Here is a 19,727-nt window from a genome sequence, read left to right on the forward strand (position 1 = left end):
AGCACTTTGTGAACTGAAGGATTTTTTAGTTATTATTCTTCCCTCCCCTGGCACAGTTTTGTAGCTTCCTGTAGGAACTCGCTGCTACTGGGGAGCAGGAGGTGCTTCACTGGGTGGGCAGAGCCTTTTTTGGGGGCTGACCTGGGCTCCCGTGCCCTACTTGAGCATTGATTGCTCCCCAGTTTGATGCTGCACCCCTGAAATGGTCCCTGAAATGGCTCTGACATCCCTTTACAGCCTCGTTTTGCAGGTGGGGGGTGTGCAGGTAGGCAGTTTTAATCTCAGCTTGGTTTTGTGGTCGTGGCTGGCGATGCTCCTCCTTTTTGTTGGTGCAGTGACGCACCCGGGGCACATACACCCATCCTACCAGGCCGGTCTTCTAGCAAGCAGGATCAGCCCCACAGCAGTTGCTAGAGTTGCACAGCACCCATAAATATTCCCTTCCTGTGCTGCTTGCAGAGCCCGAGAGCTGAGTCTCAAGGGGGAGGCAGTTACTCTGCCAGCAGCTGCTGCAGTGCTGGGCTCAGACTGGTCCTCAGAGAGGCAGCAGACGTGTGACTGGTTATTTTGGCAGCGTGGGCAGCCCCGTCCCCACAGTGCATCCTCAGGGAACGCTGCCACTTGGGTCTCGCCGAGGAGGGGTTTGCCTGGGGAACACCAGGATCGTGGGCGTCCGTCCCCAGGATATGCCCGTCTGCAGAAAGTGCTCCCGAAAGGGAAGGGGGTGGCACTGGGAGATGGTTTTCAGCGTGGTACGGGCTCACCCAGCAAAATGTCGAGGTGTAGCATGGGTGGGAATCGTGATGCTGAAGAAACCTTCTCACCGTGGATGGGGCGAGGGAGTGGGAGCAGGGAGGCAGCAGAGCCCCTCTGAGAGGATTTCTGCTGACCCGAGCTGGGCTGGGGCTATTTTCAGCAACTTTCTCTTTGTCCTCGTTTGAGATAAGCCAGCTCCCACAACTTGTTTCTAAGGAAAGATGTGGGTGGCTTCCCGCAACTATTGGGGCCCGGAGTTACGTAAAGAGCAGGATGAGATTCCTTTTTCAGAGTGAAACATTACAATTTTCCCCCCAGGATCTCTTTGCAAATCCATGTTGAATAATTGCAGCAGAGCAAAGCAGGAGGAAGGATTTCAGAAAAGGCAGAAGGTTTCCTTTGGGCATTCTCAACAAAATGCAGCATTGCATTTGGGAAATGCCCGAGTGCCTGTTCGGCTGCAAAGCTCTCACTGGGTGTTTTCAAATCTGCTTTCATTTCCAAAATAACCATGCTATGGACAGGCAAAGTTTTGTGAGATGTGTGAGCCCCAGATGAAGCTACAGGCTCTATTCCTGCCGGAGCTGAACCCACGGCACTGACCTGGTGCATTTTATTATTTCATTGAAAAACCTTACAGTAACTCAGGGAGGGTTTTGAGTTGAGCAGAAACATCTTTTCTTCCTCAGCTGCCTGTTAGAATCAGAGACTGGTTTGGGTTGGAAGGGAACCTAAAGCCCATCCAGTTCCACCCCCGCTGTCCCTGGGCACCCACCCTGTCCCATGGGCAGGGACACCTCCCACCGGACCAGGTTGGTCAAAGCCCCATCCAACCTGGCCTTGGACACCTCCAGGATGGGGCATCTACAGCTTCCCTGGGTAGCCTGGGCAAGTGCCTCACCACCCTCTCTGTGAAGAATTTCTTCTTAATGTCTAACCTAAACCTTCCCTGTTCCAATTTAAAGCTTTTGCCCCTTGTCCTGTCATTCCATGCCCTTGTAAATAGTCCCTCCCCAGCTTTCTTGTAGCCCCTTCAGGCACTGGAAGCTGCTCTAAGGCCTTCCTGGAGCTTCTCTTCTCCAGGCTGAACAGCCCCAACTCTCTCAGCCTGTCCTCATATCAGAAATTCTCCAGCCCTCGGATCATCTTTGTAGACTTCTCTGGACACATTCCAACAGTTTCGTATCCTTCTTATGTTGCGGGTTCCAGAACTGGACACAGGCACTCCAGGTGGGGTCTCACCAGAGCAGAGTAGAGTGGGGAGGATCCCCTTCCTCACGCTTCTTCTGGATAATTGGCCTTCTGGGTTTGCAAGTTCCCATTGTTGGCTCATGTCGAGCTTATCAGCCAGCACCTAGAAAACCCATCACAGCCCGTGTGCGGTGGACTCTGTGGGTCTCCCAGCAGCAGTGATGCTCCAGTAGGTGCTTTCCTGGGACCAAGCCTTGCAGCAAGCAGGGCTGGGCAAGGCTGAGCGGAGTGGCTGCGGAAGACTCGCAGCACAGGAATTTCTCCCCTACGCTGTAATCCATATCCTGCTCCGGGAGCGATGACACCCCCCTCTCCCAGCTGATACCTCAACTGTGTTAGTGCATGCGTTCGTCATTCAGCAGGATTTATGCTCGGCAGAAGGGAAGCGGGTCTGTCTGCGCTTGTCCTGGCGCCGCATGAGTCACTCAATAGTTAAACACAGCTTTGTTAGCTGGATGCTGGGAAGTTCAATTTCCAGCAGGATGGAACTGGGAGCCAGGGCTCCTGCAATCCCTGAGCAAACCCATGTCTGCAGGGAGCAAGCTCCTACGTTGAACGCTCTCATCTCCTGAGCAGCAGCCGTTCCCCCAGCAGCGGCCGCAAACGGTGGTCTCTGCAGCCACTTCTGGGCTGCTGAAGCAAAGGGAGCCGAGCACCCTGCTCCAGCCCTGGGTGCTGCTCCCAGGGTGAGGACGAGTGGGTGAGGGCGCTGGGGTGGTGAGCAGGGCAGTGGGGGAGCTGCTGGGGTGAGGGAACGTCTCCAAATGAGCTGGTAAGGAGTGTTCATATCTCAGGGGCACAGACTGGGGACACCGAGAGCTACTTGGCTGGCTGCAGCCAGAGGAAATCAGTGTATGCACAAGCATCCTCAATGCTCCCTCTTCCCTTCACAGAGGTCATTAGATGCTGCTCCTCTGCCTGCCTGGACAAGAGAAATTCCTGCAAAAATCCTGCTTGGTGACGTGTGTCCTCCAGGCAAATCCCTGCGGTTGGGTCTCCGAAAGCTGCCCACTCCCACATCACCCTGCCTGGTCCTCCTGCCTGCAAGAAGAGTGAAGCTTGGCTTATGCCCCACACGTGGCTAATTCAGAGTGGGTTTGAAAGGCCATGGAGTGCAAAGGAGGGAAAGCAGCAAAGACCCTGAAGACAACGCTCAGGCAGCCCTGCCTGCAAACCCAACCCAGCTGCCCCATGCCCAGCAAGACTGTGCAAACCCCACGTGTCTGTGGGGCAGCTGGAGGGGACACAGAGGGGGACGGCCGCTGCTGGCAGGAGAGAGGGAGCAGAAGAGGGCAGAGGTGCAGTCAGCTCTGGGATGCTTCTGCCTGTGAGCTGGTCAGACAGGAGGGACGGATGGGGCCACCAGGAGGCAAGGGGAGCCAGAGCTGCTGGCAGGAGCCTGGGTGGCTCAATGGGGATGTGCCAGGTCCCACATTGGATGGCAGCAGCCTGACCTCAGTGACTGAGCCCGTGGTCCCCTCAAAATGCCCTGGCTCTGCCCCAGAGCTACCCATCCCAGCAGCCGGCCCCACGACTGACCCCAGCCAGGAGTGGAAAGTAGTGAAGATCCAACGGGTCCTCATCGACCCAGTGGTCGAGCCAAGGAAAGTGGGTAAGAGAAACTCCCTTTGGCCATCATTCCACACCCCAAAAAGCACTGCTGTGATCCCAGTGCTGGGGCTGCCCACTGCCTGGTACTGCTGTGGGAACACCCAGCTCTTCCCAGGGCAAGACCTTCACTGGGTTATAGGTCCCAGGCTCCCTGCGAGCTGCTGGAGACTAAAAAAGCTTGAGATGATCTCTCTGGCCTTAAAAATAAGGAAGAATTTGTGGCTTTTCTCAGGAGGGGGGTGTGGGAAGGCAGCAGTTGGGTTCCTGTGGCCTCTGAGATCTCAACTGAACCTCATATGTGACACGTGGGGTTTCTGGCTCTCACCCCAGCTCTGGGACTCATCGGGATCTGCCAAAATGGGGGTGATGAGGGCCATCTCCTAGGGTGCTGCCTGGGACAGGGACACCTCTCCCCAGTAAGTTGGGGTGGGGATGTCCAAGCATCCGTTATGTGGCTTAGGGCCATCTCTCTTTCAGCCTCTGATTTAAAAATGCAGCACTTTATTTCAGGCTGGGTGGTTCTTACAGTGCTCTCTGCCATCGCCTCGCTTGCCAGCCCTATTTTGCAGCCATTCCTCTCTGTGACTGTCCCTTCACCACAGTGACACAATGACAGGCACATATCTAGGGTTACTACAGCCACTCCCACACCCACCCCAGGAAGATGCTCCCGCAGGATTAGACCCAACCTTTTACAGGCATCAAACCCATTTTTATACCCTGCTTCCACCCCTCTTTCTATTTTGCTCCTGCCCAGCTGTTATCTCAGCTGCCACCCGGCGCCAAAGCAGGTGTGTCACTGTCCCCATGGGATGGTGTTATCGGATGCTGCTCTGCTCAGAGCCTGCGTTTTCCAAGCAGCCCCTAGAATGGGGAGGCACAGGACCAGCTAAGGATGCTCAACATGAACGCGGTATCCAGAAGCCATTCCCCACCTTTCTGGGGTGTCAGATGTCCTCAAAGCCAGCAGCTCCCTGAATGGGATAAGGACTGGGAAGCTCAGCCAAACTCTTTGGCTCACTCTGCCCCAGCAGCTCCCCCGGCCGCACGGGCGTCGTGTTTCAGAGCCCAGCAGACGGACCCAAATAGTCTTTCCCATTTCTCACTCTGCTCTGGGATGGCAGATCTGCAGCAGGGAAAGGTCAGGCCTGACTCTGTCCAGGCTCAGCATTTTCCTAACCCGCGCCGTCATCCAGCACTTTTTGCTGCCAGCCTTGGAATTTTAAAGTAACTCAACAGGTTTGTTGGAAAGAGTTTGTCTGTCCCGCTTCCTCCTCCTCTGAGTGAGATCACCACCAGCCACTGCCTGCGGGACCCGTCAGACTTTCCAGAGCCTCCAGGCAGGATGTCACGGAGGGTCCTGAGTGCCAGGGACCATGTGAAAATCCTGCAGGTTTGTGAAGGAGACGCTTGGTTTGGAGTAGGGACCGTGGCGGAGGAGAGAGAGAAGAGCAGGTCCCCAAGCAGGGTGCTTGCAGAAGCACCCCCAGGAGGTGTCAGGGATTTGCTCCTCTTCTCCTCAGCTGGCTGGGGGTGCCGGAATCCTCACCCCCTGCAGCTCCCGCAAGAGAAAGGGGTGCGTCCATCCACACCCAAACCGGTGCATGGGTGGCCTTGAGGAGCTGGGAGGCACGCGGGTGCAGATCCATCCAGGCAGGTCCTGGTGCCCCTTTGGTCCCCGTCCAGCAGCCCAAGGCTGCTCCCAACTATCCGGCACGGCGGCCCAGGCTGGTTGGCACCTCTCAGGGCAGGCTGGGGAGCGCAGGAGCCCCGGGTAGAGGCAGCGGCTGGGAGATGCAGGAGGCAGGACTGGTTTCTCTGTCTGGTGTGCAAACAAATGGAAGGTTTCGCTCCCCGGGGGCTACCGAGCCAGCGCCAGTCTCCCTCAAAAACCAGAAAAGCACAAAAAAAGCAAAGAGTGGCAGGAAGAGAGGAAATTAGAAAGGCAAAAAAATAAGGCCAAGAGCTCATACTGCGGTGTGGACAGGCACGAGAAGCAGGTGAGGCCAGTCCCACTGCTGGCCCCAGCCGGAGAGGGGTGGTGGGTGTGATGCTGGCTCCCCAGGAATCATCTCAGGGCTCTGGTCCCCAGGTCGCTGGGAGCAAGCAGACAACCCACCTCTGGCTATCAGTGCTCTTCCCAGGAGGTCCCCAAGGTGGTGACACCAATGACACTTGGACCCAAGTGCCCCAACTCTTTAGGCAGGGGGGAAACCAGCAGCTCGGGGGGTGAGGGGTCTGCTTCCTCGCCAGCTTCTGGAACTGCAGGTCACCAGCAGTGCTGGGAAGAGGGAAAGAGGGGGAGAGGTGATGCCAAGGGATGCTCACGTGGGGGGGTAAAGGGATTGAAGGGATGTGCAAGAATGGGTAAGGGGATGCGAAGGGATGGGTAAGGGGATGAACAGGGCTGGATAAAGGGATGAAGAGAGGTGGGTAAGGGGTTGCACAGTGATGGATAAGGGGATGCACGAGGATGAGTAAGGGGGTGTGCAGGGCTGGGTAAGGGGTGTGTGCAGGGCTGGGTAAAGGGGCTGCCCCAGCCTGGGATAAGGGGATGTGCAGGGCAGGATAAGGGCTCAGCCCAGCCTCAGCCGGGGCGGGGAGGGGACCGGGTCCCGCAGGGCAGGGGCTGGGGCTGGGGCAGGGGTTGGGATTGGGGCAGGGGCAGGGGCTGGGGCTGGGACTGGGGCAGGGGCAGGGACAGGGGCTGGGACTGGGACTGGGACTGGGACTGGGACTGGGACTGGGGCAGGGGCAGGGACTGGGGCAGGGACTGGGGCAGGGACTGGGGCAGGGGCAGGGGCAGGGGCTGGGACTGGGGCAGGGGCAGGGGCAGGGACTGGGGCTGGGACTGGGGCTGGGACTGGGACTGGGACTGGGACTGGGACTGGGGCAGGGGCAGGGGCTGGGACTGGGACTGGGACTGGGGCAGGGACTGGGGCAGGGGCAGGGGCAGGGGCTGGGACTGAGGCAGGGGCTGGGGCAGCGGCAGGGGCTGGGGCAGGGGCAGGGGCAGCGGCAGGGGCAGGGGCTGGGGCAGGGGCAGGGGCTGGGGCAGGGGCAGGGCTGCGGGACCCACCACCCCCCGGGCTGCTCCGAGGGCGGAGCTGCCGCAACTTTCCCGGCCGCCGCCTCCTCCCCGGTGCATTCGGGCTGCGAGGGGCGGCGGCGGCACCGGCACCGCGGGTACGGAGGGGCGGCTGGGGACACCGGCGGGGGGCCGGGATCCCGGGGGGTGCGGGGATGCCGAGGGCTGGCAGCGCACAGGGTTTGGGGATGCAGGGGGTCTGGGGATGCAGGGAGGTCTAGGGGTGTAGGGAGCTCTGGGGTTGCATGGGGTCTGGGGGTGCAATCGTTTGGGGATGCACGGGGCTTGGGGGTGCAGGGAGGTCTGAGGATGCACGGGGTTTGGGGGTGCAGGGAGTTCTAGGGTTGCAGGGAGGTCTAGGGGTACACAGTGTTTGTGGATGCACGGGGTCCTGGGGGTGCAGGGGTTGCGTGGTGCAGAGGTCTGTGGGTGCAGGAAGATCTGGGGGTGCACGGGGTTTGGGGGTGCACAGGCTTTGGGGGTGCAGGGAGGTCTGGGGGTGCACGCTGAGCCCCTCCATGTGGCGCTGGTGGTGGGCAAGGGGCTGACAAGTGGAGCCGCAGGCAGCCCAGGGGGAGACCAGGGCTGAGGAGGGGTCTTCTCTCTATAAAACCAAGTCGTGCGGGTGTTGGTTCCCTCTGCCCACACCCTGGGTCCAGTGCAGGGCATGGGGGGCTCTGCAGGGGGGTGTGGGGGATGTAGGGGTCTCCCTGAGGCTCAGCAGGTTCGCACCTCCTGGCTTTGTGGAACGTTTTTCCAGGCAATGTCCCCTGTCCCCCCTGGCAGGGACATGATCTGCTCTGGCCATGCCACCCCGCGCTGGAGACACGAGGTCTGTGCCTCCCGCTTGGCAGCCAGCGGGATGGATCCCTTACGGGTTGTGCAAGGGACGGGCAAAGGCCCTGTTCCATCCCACTGCCCTCTCTGCTCCGTCCATCCTGGGGAATGAGCCAGATGACCTTCTCCCACCAGGCCGGTGCCTCCTGCTCATGGCACCAGCCCGGCAGGGCTGTCACCGGGGCCCTGTCAGCCTGGGATGTGTCACCGGGAGTCCAAACACCTGTAGGCGTAGCGGGGCTGGGACTCACCTGCCAGGTGGGATAGTGTCTCCACGGTTCCTGGCCATGGGATGGGCTGGCTCGGCTTTGTGTGGATGGCTGGGCAGCCTGGAGGAGTTCTGCCTGGCTCCAGCCTCCTTTTGCAAAGCTAAAAGCTTAATTTGGGCTCGCTGGGGGAAGGTGCTAACTCTGCTTTCACAGTAGCAACAGCCGCTTCTTCATCGGCATAGATGCACACGGGGCTGGGGCCGCTCACTGCATCCCTTTGGCTTGGTGCACCCTGGGGAAGCAGGACTAGGGCAGCTAATCCCTATTAAAGAGCAGAAACCACCCCAGCCTCTTCTCCTGCTCCTCCGGGCGGCAGCTGAGTGCTCCAGGGCTTGGTGCTTGGAGACCGTGGGGTGATTTCCAGCAGGTTTTGGGTGCTGGGCAAGGCAGGGGCATGGCAGCGAGCTGGGAGGAGTGTGGGGAGGCAAACAGCTCCAAATCCAGCAAAGCCCCTGCGAACAGAGCACAGGGAAAACTTGCAAGCGCATCGAATTTTCTCGCTGTGCCAGATTTTGTCACTGGCAAAGGCGCCCACAAAGAGAGGCCCAGCATGGTGTGCCTTGCCAAGCAGGGAAAGCTGCTCCCACCGCGGCACCCACCTCTAGAGCTGGAGCTTATTTGGGTCCACAGGGCCGGCACGGATGAAAACTTCATGGAGATTTTATATCTGGGGTATAGGAGGGATGGAAGCAGGGAACGAGGCAGAAAATTGACATATTTTTATCTGTATGTTGGAGTCGTATCTGTTTCTAGCTATCTCAGCTGCCTCTCTGTGTTGCCCTCCTTGTTTTCCCAGCAGCAGATTATTTGGGATAACTGGGAGCTGGAGGAAAGAGCAGACTTAAATGTGTGCGACTTCGTGCACATTGCAAAAAAATCCTGCACAGCTGTAGTTGGGGCAAAAGGCCAGTTGGCTTCTCTGCCAAAAAACCTGCTTACATTTCCTCGGTGTCCAAAGCCCTCAATGTCTGGGTGAATACACTGAATCCTCCCCTCCCCAGCACCAGCCGGCTGGAGATGTGGGTTCGGGTTTGCGGCAGGGAGGTGGCGCGGTGGCAGCGTGTGTCTCTCTGGAGAGGAGGTTTGTCTCGGTTTCATTCTTGGATTTGCCGGTGGGATTGTGCCAGCCAGAGGCACCAATTGGGTTGACCCACCACAGCCCAAGAAATGGTCAGAAAGGGGGAGGAGTGCCCATGGGTCACAAATGGTGGTTGCTGTGCTCTGTGAAGGAGAACTTGGGGTTTCTGGTCCATGCTCTGCCCAGCACTGGACAGATGTGGGGTCAGTGCGTGATCTGGTGGGACATCTTGAGTATTGCAAGCTGGCTGAGATGGGCTGCAGCATCGGGATGGCTGAGAATCCAAACCAAGAGCAGGCTAGGGGTAGGTTTTGGAGTCGCCTACCAGCCTTGAGTCCAAGATTCCAAGTGCCCTGTTCCATCCAGCTGGACCCCCGGGGTCTCTGGTACCTCTTTGCTTCTCTATGTTAGGACTTCACCACTCTCAGTGCTTGCAGCCACCCACACCTGCAAGGTGACAACTTCCAAGTCGCTGCTTTCCTTCTTGTGACATCCTGGCCCTGTTAAGACCAGCAACTTCTACTGAATCTCTCGGTTCAGAGAGCCCTGGGCTATCTCCTCTGCCTGCAGTGTGGGGACAGACCCTCATCTCATTCCAGCTCTAGGAGTCCATGTCAGAGCAGGGCAGGCTGCAAGCAGGATCTGATACATCCTTCACCATCATTTGGGGGTCAGATGGTGACTCTGTCTGAACTTCAGACGCTCTGCAGCATTGCGGGAGGATCCTTTGTATGGAAAGTTGAGCTGGAAGGAATTTTTTTCCCCATCTGGCCAGGAGGGGAGAGCAACAAAAATGCCTTTCATCACCCTCATCATCCCTGCTATGGAGGAAAGAGCACAGTACGTGCTGGGGGAAGGATGACTGACGGCTCGGTAAGAAGCTGTTAAGCCCTGCACTTGGGGAATGCTGGTGGAAGTCACCCCTGGAGCAATAGGAAATGTATGGAGCAAGTGCCTGTGTAAGTATATAGATAAACTAGAGGCTCCTCTGGCCGGAGCTGAAGTGCATGGCACTGAAATAGCACTCAGGGGCTGGCTGCTCGCATGTGCTGGGGGTCCAGAAACCCTGCAGAGCACAAGGAGCATCTCCTTCCCTGGGATCCCTGGACCAGGGGACCCTCCCCAGCGCAGGAACGTTGATGTGGAGAGGGCTGCTGGGGCTGGATTCATTGTTCTTGAAAGAAGCTGGGACATTTGGAGAGGGGAAATATTTCCTTGCCAAAGGGCAGCGTGGTGACGAGCCATGAGAAGGAAGGAAGGAAGAGTGGAAGAGTGTGAGAAGAGCCAGTCACCCTTTGGATTTTGGACAGGACTCCTGTTAAGGGGCGGAAACCTGTTTCCAGTGCTGCACAAGCCCCAACGCCCTCAGCTGTGCATAGTTTTGCTTTCACCTCCTCCTCCTCATGCCCCTTAGGCTGCCTTCAGCCCCGAGCCCCTCCTCCATCTCCCCAACACCTGGACATTTTCAGCATGTTGAGCTCCCTCTCGTCTGCCTGGGGTCCAGGGAAGCACAGTTGGAGCCCACCCAAGGCTCCCTGCCTGGCAGGGGATGGCAGGAAAGGATGAAGGGATGTTCCCTGAAGCTGGAAGGGGAGAAAGAGGTGCAGGAGCTGCCCTGAGTGATGGGGAATCCCTCCAGCTGCCCCAGCAGATGGCTAAAGGCTCTCTCACCAGGTTGAGGAACCTCATCCTATGGCTCAGACTGGAAAGGAGAGGGAAGTGGTCCCCATTCCTCGTCTGTAGATGGAGTCTGTCTGTCCATCTGTCCATCCCCTGGGCTCTGCGTGGCTGTGCGAGCAGGGCAGTGTGCAGCGTTCATCTCTGCAATTTCCTCTGGCCTGCCGGAGGCCTCGGTGCTCTCCATCCGTGCGATAAAAATTGGATGTGAAGAGCAAGTATTGCCCCCCTCCCTTTCCCATTAGTGTCCTGAGGGATTCCTTTCCAGCAGGCTTGGGTTGAGCAGCCTGGGAATGACAGGTGGGCAGGGGCAGAGGGGCTGCTGAAGTGCACAAGGAATAGGGTTCCGCAAGGTGATGCTGGGAGCAGCTGCCAGGTGGGGGATTTCAGGTGAGGGGCTCCCACCCTGCAGCAACCCATGGCCCAGAGAGGTGCCTGAGCCTGGGGTGGCAGCAAGGGATGGGGATAAACTCCCAGGAGACAAATCCTGGTGCTGGTCCCGGCTATGTGGGAGCACATCTGGCAGCAAGTCCAAGGAGGAACAGGCTGGCCAAGAACTGAGTCATCCCTCCAGCGTGGAGAAGATCCCCCAAGGCCCCTCGGTTGCTGTTAAGAGGCAGTAGCAAGAGTGAGAGGCTGCGAAATGGCTCCGCCGAGAGCTTGGCTTCTTAGGCGGCCTCGGCCTCCGAGGAAGCAGGGATGCTCAGCTCAGAGCACGAATTTCACAGACATCTGGAGCCTGTGGCTTGTTTCTCAACAGCTCCTTGGCTGTATTTCTCCTCCATTTCGGGGATAAAGGCGGCGAGGGTGACCCTGCGGAGTGGGAGCTGCGGTGCTGGCCGCTCTCCAGCCAGCCTGGCCGGAGGAAACTGCGGCCCCGCTCTGTGCCGCCGCCAAAGCAAATAGAGATGGGGTGTTAAACAATGCCGGGCGCTAACCGGAGGAGATGTTGGCTGCCAGCGTCACCACTGTGGACGAGCTCCTTGTCTCCAGGAGAGAGTTTCCACTGGCATCCTTGCCTCCTCCGTTCCTGGCCAAAACCCTCCCATCAGGCAGCCCGAAGGCTTCATCCATCCTCATCCTCCTTCTCTCTGCCCCTCTGGGGAGGCAGGACCATCCCACATGCTTTGGCTGTGCTGGGACTAGCTGAGTGCTGAGGGAGGTAGGAGGGATGAAGAGTGAGGAAGAGGAGATGCCAAGCTTGCAACAGCCCTCCTGCTTCACTGTGGGCTTGCTGAAAGGATTTGGCTTAGTCATTCATCCCTTCCCTCGCTGGTAGGCTGAGCCACTGCTGAAAATATCCTGGAAGGCTCCAAGCAGCACAGAAGGCAAGAAAATGAGAAACACATGAAGGAAGGGAAGGGGAGCAGGCGCTGGCGGCGCCCGGAGGAGTGGGGCTCCTGGCCACCCACCTCCGTGCTGGGGCTGGAGCGGGGACACACGGTCACAGTGAGCTGGGGAGGGGGCTGCACATGGGGTAGGTGATGCTGATGCTCGGCACCCTTCAAGCAGTGGCCTTGGTGGGGCTGGGGACATTGCCCTTCCCACGAGTGCTTCAGGGCAAGCTTGTAGGAAATTGCTCACCCCGAGAAAATGCATTCCCGGCAGCTCCACATCCTTTTGGCCTCTGGGAAGGGCTGGTGCCCCTGACCTTTTGGCCAGCATATGAGAAGCCCGGTGGTGCTCTGACCACTTGCTGCAGGGCTTTCGATGGACTTCTAGCACTTTGCTTTTAGCACTTGCGTAGGCTCCAAAGGCATGAGGTTGGTGCTTTGCTGTGTCCTGTCTGGCGGGTCGGCATCTGCACAGCTTCTGTCAGCTGCTGCCATCTCGTGTTGCTCCATAAATGAGTCCCCAGGTAGAGCTGCCCATCAGCCTTGCCATGAGCTTGTGGAGGGCTGGCATCTTCCCAGTGATGCTTTCCTGCCTGCCCAGGGCTAGGAGTGCCGGGATTTGGGGTGAGGGGCTAGGGGGACATGCACTGGCCCCTTCCCTGGCTGTTGCCTGTTTGAGCCAGGGGCCAAAACCATGTGAGCTGCAACTTGAGACCTGCTGAAGCCCTCGGAGAAATTCCTTTCCCATAAGGTCACCTCGGTGGGGGTGCAGAGCCCAGCTGGAAAGAGTGGGCTGGGAGGAAAGGTCCTGAGTGGCCTTGGGTGTCACCTGGGTTTTGCCGTCTGTTGTGCAGAGCAGCAGCTCAGCATCTCAGTGGGTCCCCATCACCCCTGGACTGCAGTGTCCCCCCATGTGCCCCAGCCCCAGAGCATCCAGGGGAGACCTCATTGCTCTCTACAACTACCTGAAAGGAGGTTGTGGAGAGGAGGGAGCTGGCCTCTTCTCCCAAGTGACAGGGGACAGGACAAGAGGGAATGGCCTCAAGCTCCGCCAGGGGAGGTTCAGGCTGAACATTAGGAAAAAATTTTTCAGGGAAAGGGTCATTTGGCACTGGAACAGGCTGCCCAGGGAGGGGGTTGAGTCACCTTCCCTGGAGGTGTTTAAGGGATGGGTGGATGAGGTGCTGAGGGACATGGTTTAGTGTTTGATAAGAATGGTTGGACTCGATGATCCAGTGGGTCTTTTCCAACCTGGTGATTGTGTGATTCTGTGTGATCCCTCCTGCCTCCCACCTGCAGCTGGGATGCCAGGGGATGCTTGGAGGAAGGGCTACGTCTCCTGGGCAGGGAAGGCTGGGGTCCCACATCCTTGCTGAGCCCTCTGAACCCCTCTCTGCCCTCTGCCCAGGTCTCTCCCGCAGTGCCAGCCTCTCTGAGAAGGAGCTGAAGGAGGCGAAGGCGCGGAGCCGGAGGATTGTGGCGCAGCTCACCACGGCCCCCGGCCCCAGCTCCAAGGGCGTCCTGCTCTTCAACCGCCGCAAGCAGCGCGTCGACAGGCTCGCCGAGGCTGGGCATGGCGAGGGGCTGGCGCTGAGCCCCGCGCCCCGGCCTCGCCCTGCAGCCATGGAGGAGGGCGACGGGCAGGGGATGCAGCCAGAGCCCCACCAACACGGTGCCGCAGGAGAGGGGCTGCAGGTGAACGCCTCCCCGTGCCAGGAGCCGCCTGCCGAAACCCAACAGCTCCCACTTAGCACTTACCTGAAGGAGAACATGACGTCGGCCACCAGCAACGGCGTGCAGGAGCAGGCAGCCAGCGGGATGGAGAACAGGGTAGCGGGGCTTGGGGATGTAGCAGCCCCCATGGGGCCGAACGCGGCGGCTCTCGCCCTGCTGCAGAGCCCTGAGGAGAGGAAGAACAGCAAGGTGCCCAGCGAAGCGCCTGGCAAGGCACCCGATGTGCCGGTGGGGACCACCACGGGAGCAGAATCCCCAGCCAGCCAGCAGAACGGGGTGCAGAGCCGGCAATACTATGAGGTTCATCTCACCCTGGCCAAGCCCAAGCCCGTGAAGAACCGAACGGCCAGACCCTTTGGCACTCAGGCATCCCCCACCAGCAGCCAGCCGACGGAGGGACCTCCTGCTGCTGAGCTGCCCCCACCACCCACCTACGCGGAGACCCTGAGCAGCCCCCCGCCGCTCACCCGTGTCCGCTCGCCCCCCGCCTACTCAGCTCTGTACCCTCCCCGCGAGCAGAAGATGCTGCCAGGTCCTGCCCTGATCTGTGGGGCGAGCGGACCAAACCCCCTGCCCAAAACGGGGATCCTGGAGGAGTCGGCCGCCCGGAGAGCTGGCAAAAAGTCCATGTTCACCTTTGTTGAGAAACCGAAGCTGGGCCCCAACCCTGATCTTCTGGACCTGGTCCAGAGCGCGGACAACAGCAAGAAGCAGAAAGAACAAGGGGAGCCCGGTGCCGAGGACGAGCCCTTCGCCCTTGGGGCTGAAGCCGCTAACTTTGTCCCCAACAGTACGGCCAAGGCTGGGCAGCACCTTCCACCAGCCAATGATGCTCCAGCGTGGTCCTCCTGCCTCAAATCTCCTACTATCCAGCCCAAACCAAAGCCTCAGCCCAGCCACAACCTCAGCGAAGCGAGAGGGCGGGGGGCCGAGCTCTTTGCCCGCCGGCAGTCCAGGATGGAGAAGTTCATCATCGAGGCTCCCTCCCAGCCCGAGCTGCTGCGCTCCCCATCACCCACCATGTCCCTGCCTCCTTCCTGGAAGTACGATGCCAATGCTTGCCTGTCACCCATGGTCTCCAGGCACCCACCCAAGAGTCCTTCTAGGCCCTCCAAAACCCCTCCAGCCTCTCTGTATGGCGGCAACCTGATGGAGAATGAGGTCTCCCGCAAGGAGCTGGAAATCTCCAAGCACCAGCCCTACCAGCTCCAATCTTCGCTCTTCGTCCTCTCCCCATCCAAGGGGCCGTCAAGGTCCGCTGCCCGGGAGGTGCCTCCACCCAGACCCTCCCTTCCTGATGCCTACCCCTATCCCCAGCAAACCTCCTGCCCGACCTCTCCGTTGCCTCCTTCTCCCGTTTGGCATCCCCCTGTGGTGCCCGGTGCTGGCCAGAGCACCTCCAGCCCTGTCTCCAGCACCGCTGCGGCTCTGCCCCTGACTCACGGCAACCGTGTCAGTCCCGGAGCCCCGACCGAGGTGCTTCTGGCCTCTCCGTGCCACCTGCTGCCACCCCGAGCCAAGGGGGGCTTCCAGGCACCCCGGCCCTCCTACTCCACCAGGAATGCTGGCATCGAGCCGCAGGTGTGGAAACCTTCTTTTTACTACAAGTAGCAGTGGTGGAGAGAAAAACACTGGGGTTTTAGGCTTCCCCCAGCCCCTCTGAGTCCTCCCTAACCGCTCATGGATGTGCCAAAAGCCAAACCAAGCACAAAAAATGGGGGAGGGAGGCGGAAGAAAGATAAATAGATGTAATGGGAGCCAAAGGGCCCCAGGGAGGCAGCAGGAGTCGGGGGTGGAGGGCACATGGGATCCCAAAGAACTGACAGGAGCCTGACCATCCCATGGGACCGCCGGCATTTTCTCTCTTCTCTCACCTGGAAACTGTATGGAGCATCGCACCTGTGGCTCTGTCCTTTCCTCGCCTTTCCAGCGCTCACAGGCAGCAGCTGCTGGCTCTGCCTGCTCACCTGCAGCCCTTCTGTCTCGCTGGCTCCTATCACCTCCTACCAAAGCAAACCCCAAGGGGACACACAGCCTTTCCACCGCACTGTGCCTGCTCCTGTCTCTTTTTGCTGTTCCTCCAGGATCTGTCCTCATTTGCTTCCGTGCCACAGAGGAGAAACACATCCCTGGGGGATCGGCAGAGCCCCACGGTGCTGGGGATGCTGCAGGATCCCCGTCCCGCCTTGTGCTCGGTGCCGGAGCTGGAGTTGGGCGGCACTGCTTGGCACGGGAGCGAGGGCTGTGCCAGGGCACCTGGGTGATGCTCAGCCCGATGCTTGTGCTCCAGCCGTGCCTCCGCCTGGCCTTTGCTCTGGCTGTGCTCCCTGCGGTGACGAGTTGCCTTTCGACTGTGCTTTTACTTCTCCTGTGTTTTTTTCTTTTTCTCTTCTCTCTCTGAATACACTCTCTACGCTGTCACACTGGGCTCTTCTCTTTCCTGCCGGCTGGGAGCAGCTGCCTGGCCATGGGTCCCCAGGGTGGCACAGGGGGGGCTCCATTCATCACCTGGAGGGAGCTGCAGGCAGTGAGATGTCCTGGGTTGTATTTTGGCCAAGGATGATTAATTGCAGGCTCAGCCTGCCCTGACCACCTCACCTGCTGAGGGGGCGCAGAGGCAAAAGTGTTTTGGGGGAGCCCTTGTTGGGGGTGCAACACACATGGAGGCGTGTGAGACTGCTCCTCGAATTGTGTGTTCAGTTCTGGGCCCTTCATCACAAGAAGGATGTGGAGGCTCTGGAGCGAGTCCAGAGAAGAGCAAAGAGGCTGGTGAAGGGGCTGGAGAACAAGAGAAGCAGCTGAGGGAGCTGGGGGTGTTTAGCCTGGAGAAGAGGAGGCTGAGGGGAGACCTCATTGCTCTCTGTAACTCCCTGAAAGGAGGTTGTGGAGAGGAGGGAGCTGGGCTTTTCTCCCAAGTGACAGGGGACAGGACGAGAGGGAATGGCCTCAAGCTCCGCCAGGGGAGGTTCAGGCTGAACATTAGGAAAAAAATTTCACGGAAAGGGTCATTGGGCACTGGAACAGGCTGCCCAGGGAATGGGTTGATTCACCTTCCCTGGAGGTGTTTAAGGCACGGGTGGACGAGGTGCTGAGGGGCATGGTTTAGTGTTTGATAAGAATGGTTGGACTTGATGATCCAGTGGGTCTTTTCCAACCTGGTGATTCTATGATTATCTCTAGTTCCCATGGGGCTGAGCCAGCACCAAGCTGGCCACAGAACCAATCCTGCCCCAACTCTCTGCTCTGCCCCCTGAGCTGTGTGGCACTAACCCGTTCTCTGTCCCCTCCAGGACCGCCGATCCTCCCTGCCCGCCTCCCCCACCTGGACACCGCAGCTGGCGAGGCGCCCGGGCAGCCTGGACGGCTGGGCCAGCCCGGCCTCGGTGCTCGAGCTGGATGAGGGACCCCCGGTGTCCCCTCCATGGAGCGAGAGGTCCCTGTCCCCGCTGCGGCAGGACGCTGACCCCCGAGCCAGCCGCCAGATGCAAGCGCGGCTCGCCAGGAACATCATCAACGCTGCCCGGAGGAAAAGCTCCTCTCCCAAAGCTGTGGGGCTGGAGGGGTCCCGGCCTTTCACCCCCATCCCCGCCAGCCCCCCCAGTCTGCCCCAGTCCCCGCGACTGGCACGGCCGGAGGGTTCCAGAGCCCTGACCCCGCAGGCTGCCAGCAGCGTGCTGGGGAGCCCCTCGCCCACCCACAAGAGCCCCCTGCGATCGCCCCGGGCTGATGGCACCCGACTTTGTGCCTCCCCCGGGATGCTCCGAGCCACCTGGGCAGAAGGTCGCCAGCTCCTGCTGCCACCCCCGCTGTCCTCCTGCCCTGTCCCCGGGCTGTCCCCCAGCCCCAAGAGCCCCCTGCCATCCCCCGTGGCGGGCAAGCGATCCTCGGCCAAGCGCTGCACCTCCCGGTCCCCGACGGACTCGGACGTCTCCCTCGACTCCGAAGACTCAGGGGCCAAGAGCCCGGGCATCCACAGCTTCAACCTCTGCCCGCGGGGCTGGGCCGGCAGCCTGCGGGTGAAGGCAGGGGGGCTGCCCTCGGGGTACCCCTGCACCTCCTAGACCAGCCAGGCCACCCTGTCCCCAGCCCTGCCAGCCTGGGTGATGCCACCCGTTGACTCCCCAAGCAGGAACACCCCAACCCCTGGGCTGTGGTTCCCAAAATCCAGCTTCCCCACTCCCCGGTGGAGCCGCTGCGGCCCCTTGGCGTGCCGGTGGGGTCAGGTGCCTCCTGCCTGTCCACCATCCCATGGCTTCATTCTATTTTTACCACCCTAACCTTTTGGGCAGCTGCCTGGTCAGCAGCAGCAGGGGGGAGCCAGCCTCCAACACTCCCCCCTCCCTCCACAGCTCCTCATCCACCGAGAAGGGATGGGGATGAGCTCAGGGGTGCCCTGCAAGCCCCCTGTCCCCAGCTCTGGGTGACACAGAGCCCAGCACCCCCCAGCTCTGCTTGCCTGGGTGGCAAGAGCGGCGCTGCTCCCTGTGGGGTCTCCAGGGTGGGCAGCACTGAGTGGGTGCTGTGGCCAGGGACCCTCTCCCACCCTCTTTCAGCCTCCAGATCTGGCTGGTTTCAATTGAAACCAGATTTTGATGAGGAAAAGTTTATTTTTAATTCCAGCCCCTCCCACTCCCATTCTTCATGGCTTTTTTTTTATTATTATTTTTTTTTTTTTTTCTTCTTTTGATCCCTTCTTAAAGAAATTCCCCCAAATCCTTCCCCGGTGACCAAAAGAAAAAAAAAGAGCCAAAGTTATTTATTGCCATGTCAAGGGGACTGTTTACAGGTGCCCTCCCTCACCCAGGTGAAGAGAGGGACATCCCCATCCCAAACCCTGTCCCTGTCCCCAGGCTCACCCTGCCCCATCGCCCCTGGGATGGAGGGGACCAGGGGACCAGCGGGTGCTGGGACACCCACCACAGGCAGGAGGAGGGGGGTGAAGGAAGCAGTGCAGGTTGCAGAAGGTTTGTAGCAGGTGTTGGTGCAGGAGGCAATGCTGAGTGTCTTGGGGACAGGCTGGTGTCCCCATGGGGAGCTGCACAGGGCCGGTGCCCTGCAAGGGGCTGGGAGACAGACACCCTACCAGTGTTCGGAGGAGGCTCTGGGGGTGATGAGGAGAGGAGGGATGAACACAGTTATGTGGCAGAGTCTGGGGAAAGCAGTGGGTGCATAGGAGGATAATGGGCCCCCCAAGTCCTTGTCCCCACCCGCAGATGAGTGGGAGTTGGTTGGATGCCAGGAGATGCCACGGCAGCGACCGCAGCCCAGGGGATGCAGGCTTGGTGCTGGTAAGACCAGGAAAGAGAAAGGAGGATGCACTGGGGTGTCAGGGTTCAGGGAGCCCCCACCACCCCTTCCCTTTCCCCGTGACACACTGCCAGAGCCAGCCCAGCCCTGTCCCTTAGGGTCCCCCTTCCCCACAGCCGCCTCCCTCACCAGCACCCACCTCCACCACACAGTTGTGTATTCAGCTCAGAAATAAAGAGCCATTAGCACACTCGACCTGACCTGCCTGGCTCCCATCCATCCCCAAGGTGACCCGGGCACACGTGGCACACGGCCACCATCCTGGTCCTCAAGGCTCAGCCCTGCTCAATACTGGGGTGGCAGCATCCCTGTCCCGTGCCAGAGTGGCAGCATCCCTGCCCCCAAGGGCTGCACCTGCTTTGTGCTGGGATGATGGCATCCTGGTCCCCAAGGGTCAGCCCAGCTCTGTACTGGGGTAATGACATCCCGATCCCCAAGGGTTGAACTCGATGATCCAAGCGGTCTTTTCCAACCTAGTGATTCTATGATTCTACGAGTCTATGAGTCTAAGGGTCAGCTCTGCCCCGCACCCTGGTGCCGGCATCCTGGTCCCCAAGGGTCAGCCCCGCTCCGCCCCCTTTCTCAGCCAGAAATAACTGCTGTCTTGTGGCCAGACCTTGGCTCCTGAGCTGGAGCCCAGCACAGGCTGAGGTGAGCAGCAGGAGCCCACGGGTGCCGTGGAAGCCCACCAGGGCCACCGAGTACTGGTGGCAACAGCGTGGCTTCAGCCTTCTCCCTAGGGCAGCAGGAGAGCGTCTTTGGTCCCCACCATCTGGGTCATTCCC

The 19,727-nt window shown here is 59.8% G+C and overlaps 1 protein-coding gene and 1 long non-coding RNA gene across 3 annotated transcripts; one reads left to right on the forward strand and one right to left on the reverse strand.

Moving 5' to 3' along the window:
* Positions 1-3,099: 3,099 nt before the first annotated feature.
* SYNPO (synaptopodin) lies at positions 3,100-19,137 on the forward strand. Of its 2 annotated transcripts, none has more exons than XM_069868994.1 (3): positions 3,100-3,619; positions 13,310-15,216; positions 16,926-19,137. In XM_069868994.1, exons 1-3 carry the CDS (start codon positions 3,115-3,117, stop codon positions 17,694-17,696), a joined length of 3,183 nt encoding a protein of 1,060 aa, XP_069725095.1. In that variant the 5' UTR covers positions 3,100-3,114; the 3' UTR covers positions 17,697-19,137. The 2 variants fall into 2 exon arrangements, with proteins under 2 accessions (XP_069725095.1, XP_069725096.1); XM_069868995.1 differs by lacking the exon at positions 3,100-3,619 and adding an exon at positions 7,569-7,801.
* Positions 5,287-9,408, reverse strand: LOC138726918 (uncharacterized). The gene is made up of 3 exons (XR_011338497.1): positions 9,216-9,408; positions 7,795-8,264; positions 5,287-5,502 (listed from the first exon to the last, which is right to left on the reverse strand). It is a non-coding gene; the product is annotated as an uncharacterized lncRNA (long non-coding RNA).
* Positions 19,138-19,727: the final 590 nt, after the last annotated feature.

Source organism: Phaenicophaeus curvirostris, chromosome 15 (genome assembly GCF_032191515.1).
Source record: "Phaenicophaeus curvirostris isolate KB17595 chromosome 15, BPBGC_Pcur_1.0, whole genome shotgun sequence".
Classification (NCBI taxonomy): Eukaryota; Metazoa; Chordata; class Aves; order Cuculiformes; family Cuculidae; genus Phaenicophaeus; species Phaenicophaeus curvirostris.

Excerpts from the sequence above, each read along its gene's own strand:
- SYNPO (XM_069868994.1), top strand. The coding sequence starts at position 3,115 with ATGGAGTGCAAAGGAGGGAAAGCAGCAAAGACCCTGAAGACAACGCTC. Across the intron at positions 3,620-13,309 it reads GGTCGAGCCAAGGAAAGTGG|GTCTCTCCCGCAGTGCCAGC; the intron begins GTAAGAGAAACT and ends CCCTCTGCCCAG. Across the intron at positions 15,217-16,925 it reads ATGCTGGCATCGAGCCGCAG|GACCGCCGATCCTCCCTGCC; the intron begins GTGTGGAAACCT and ends TGTCCCCTCCAG.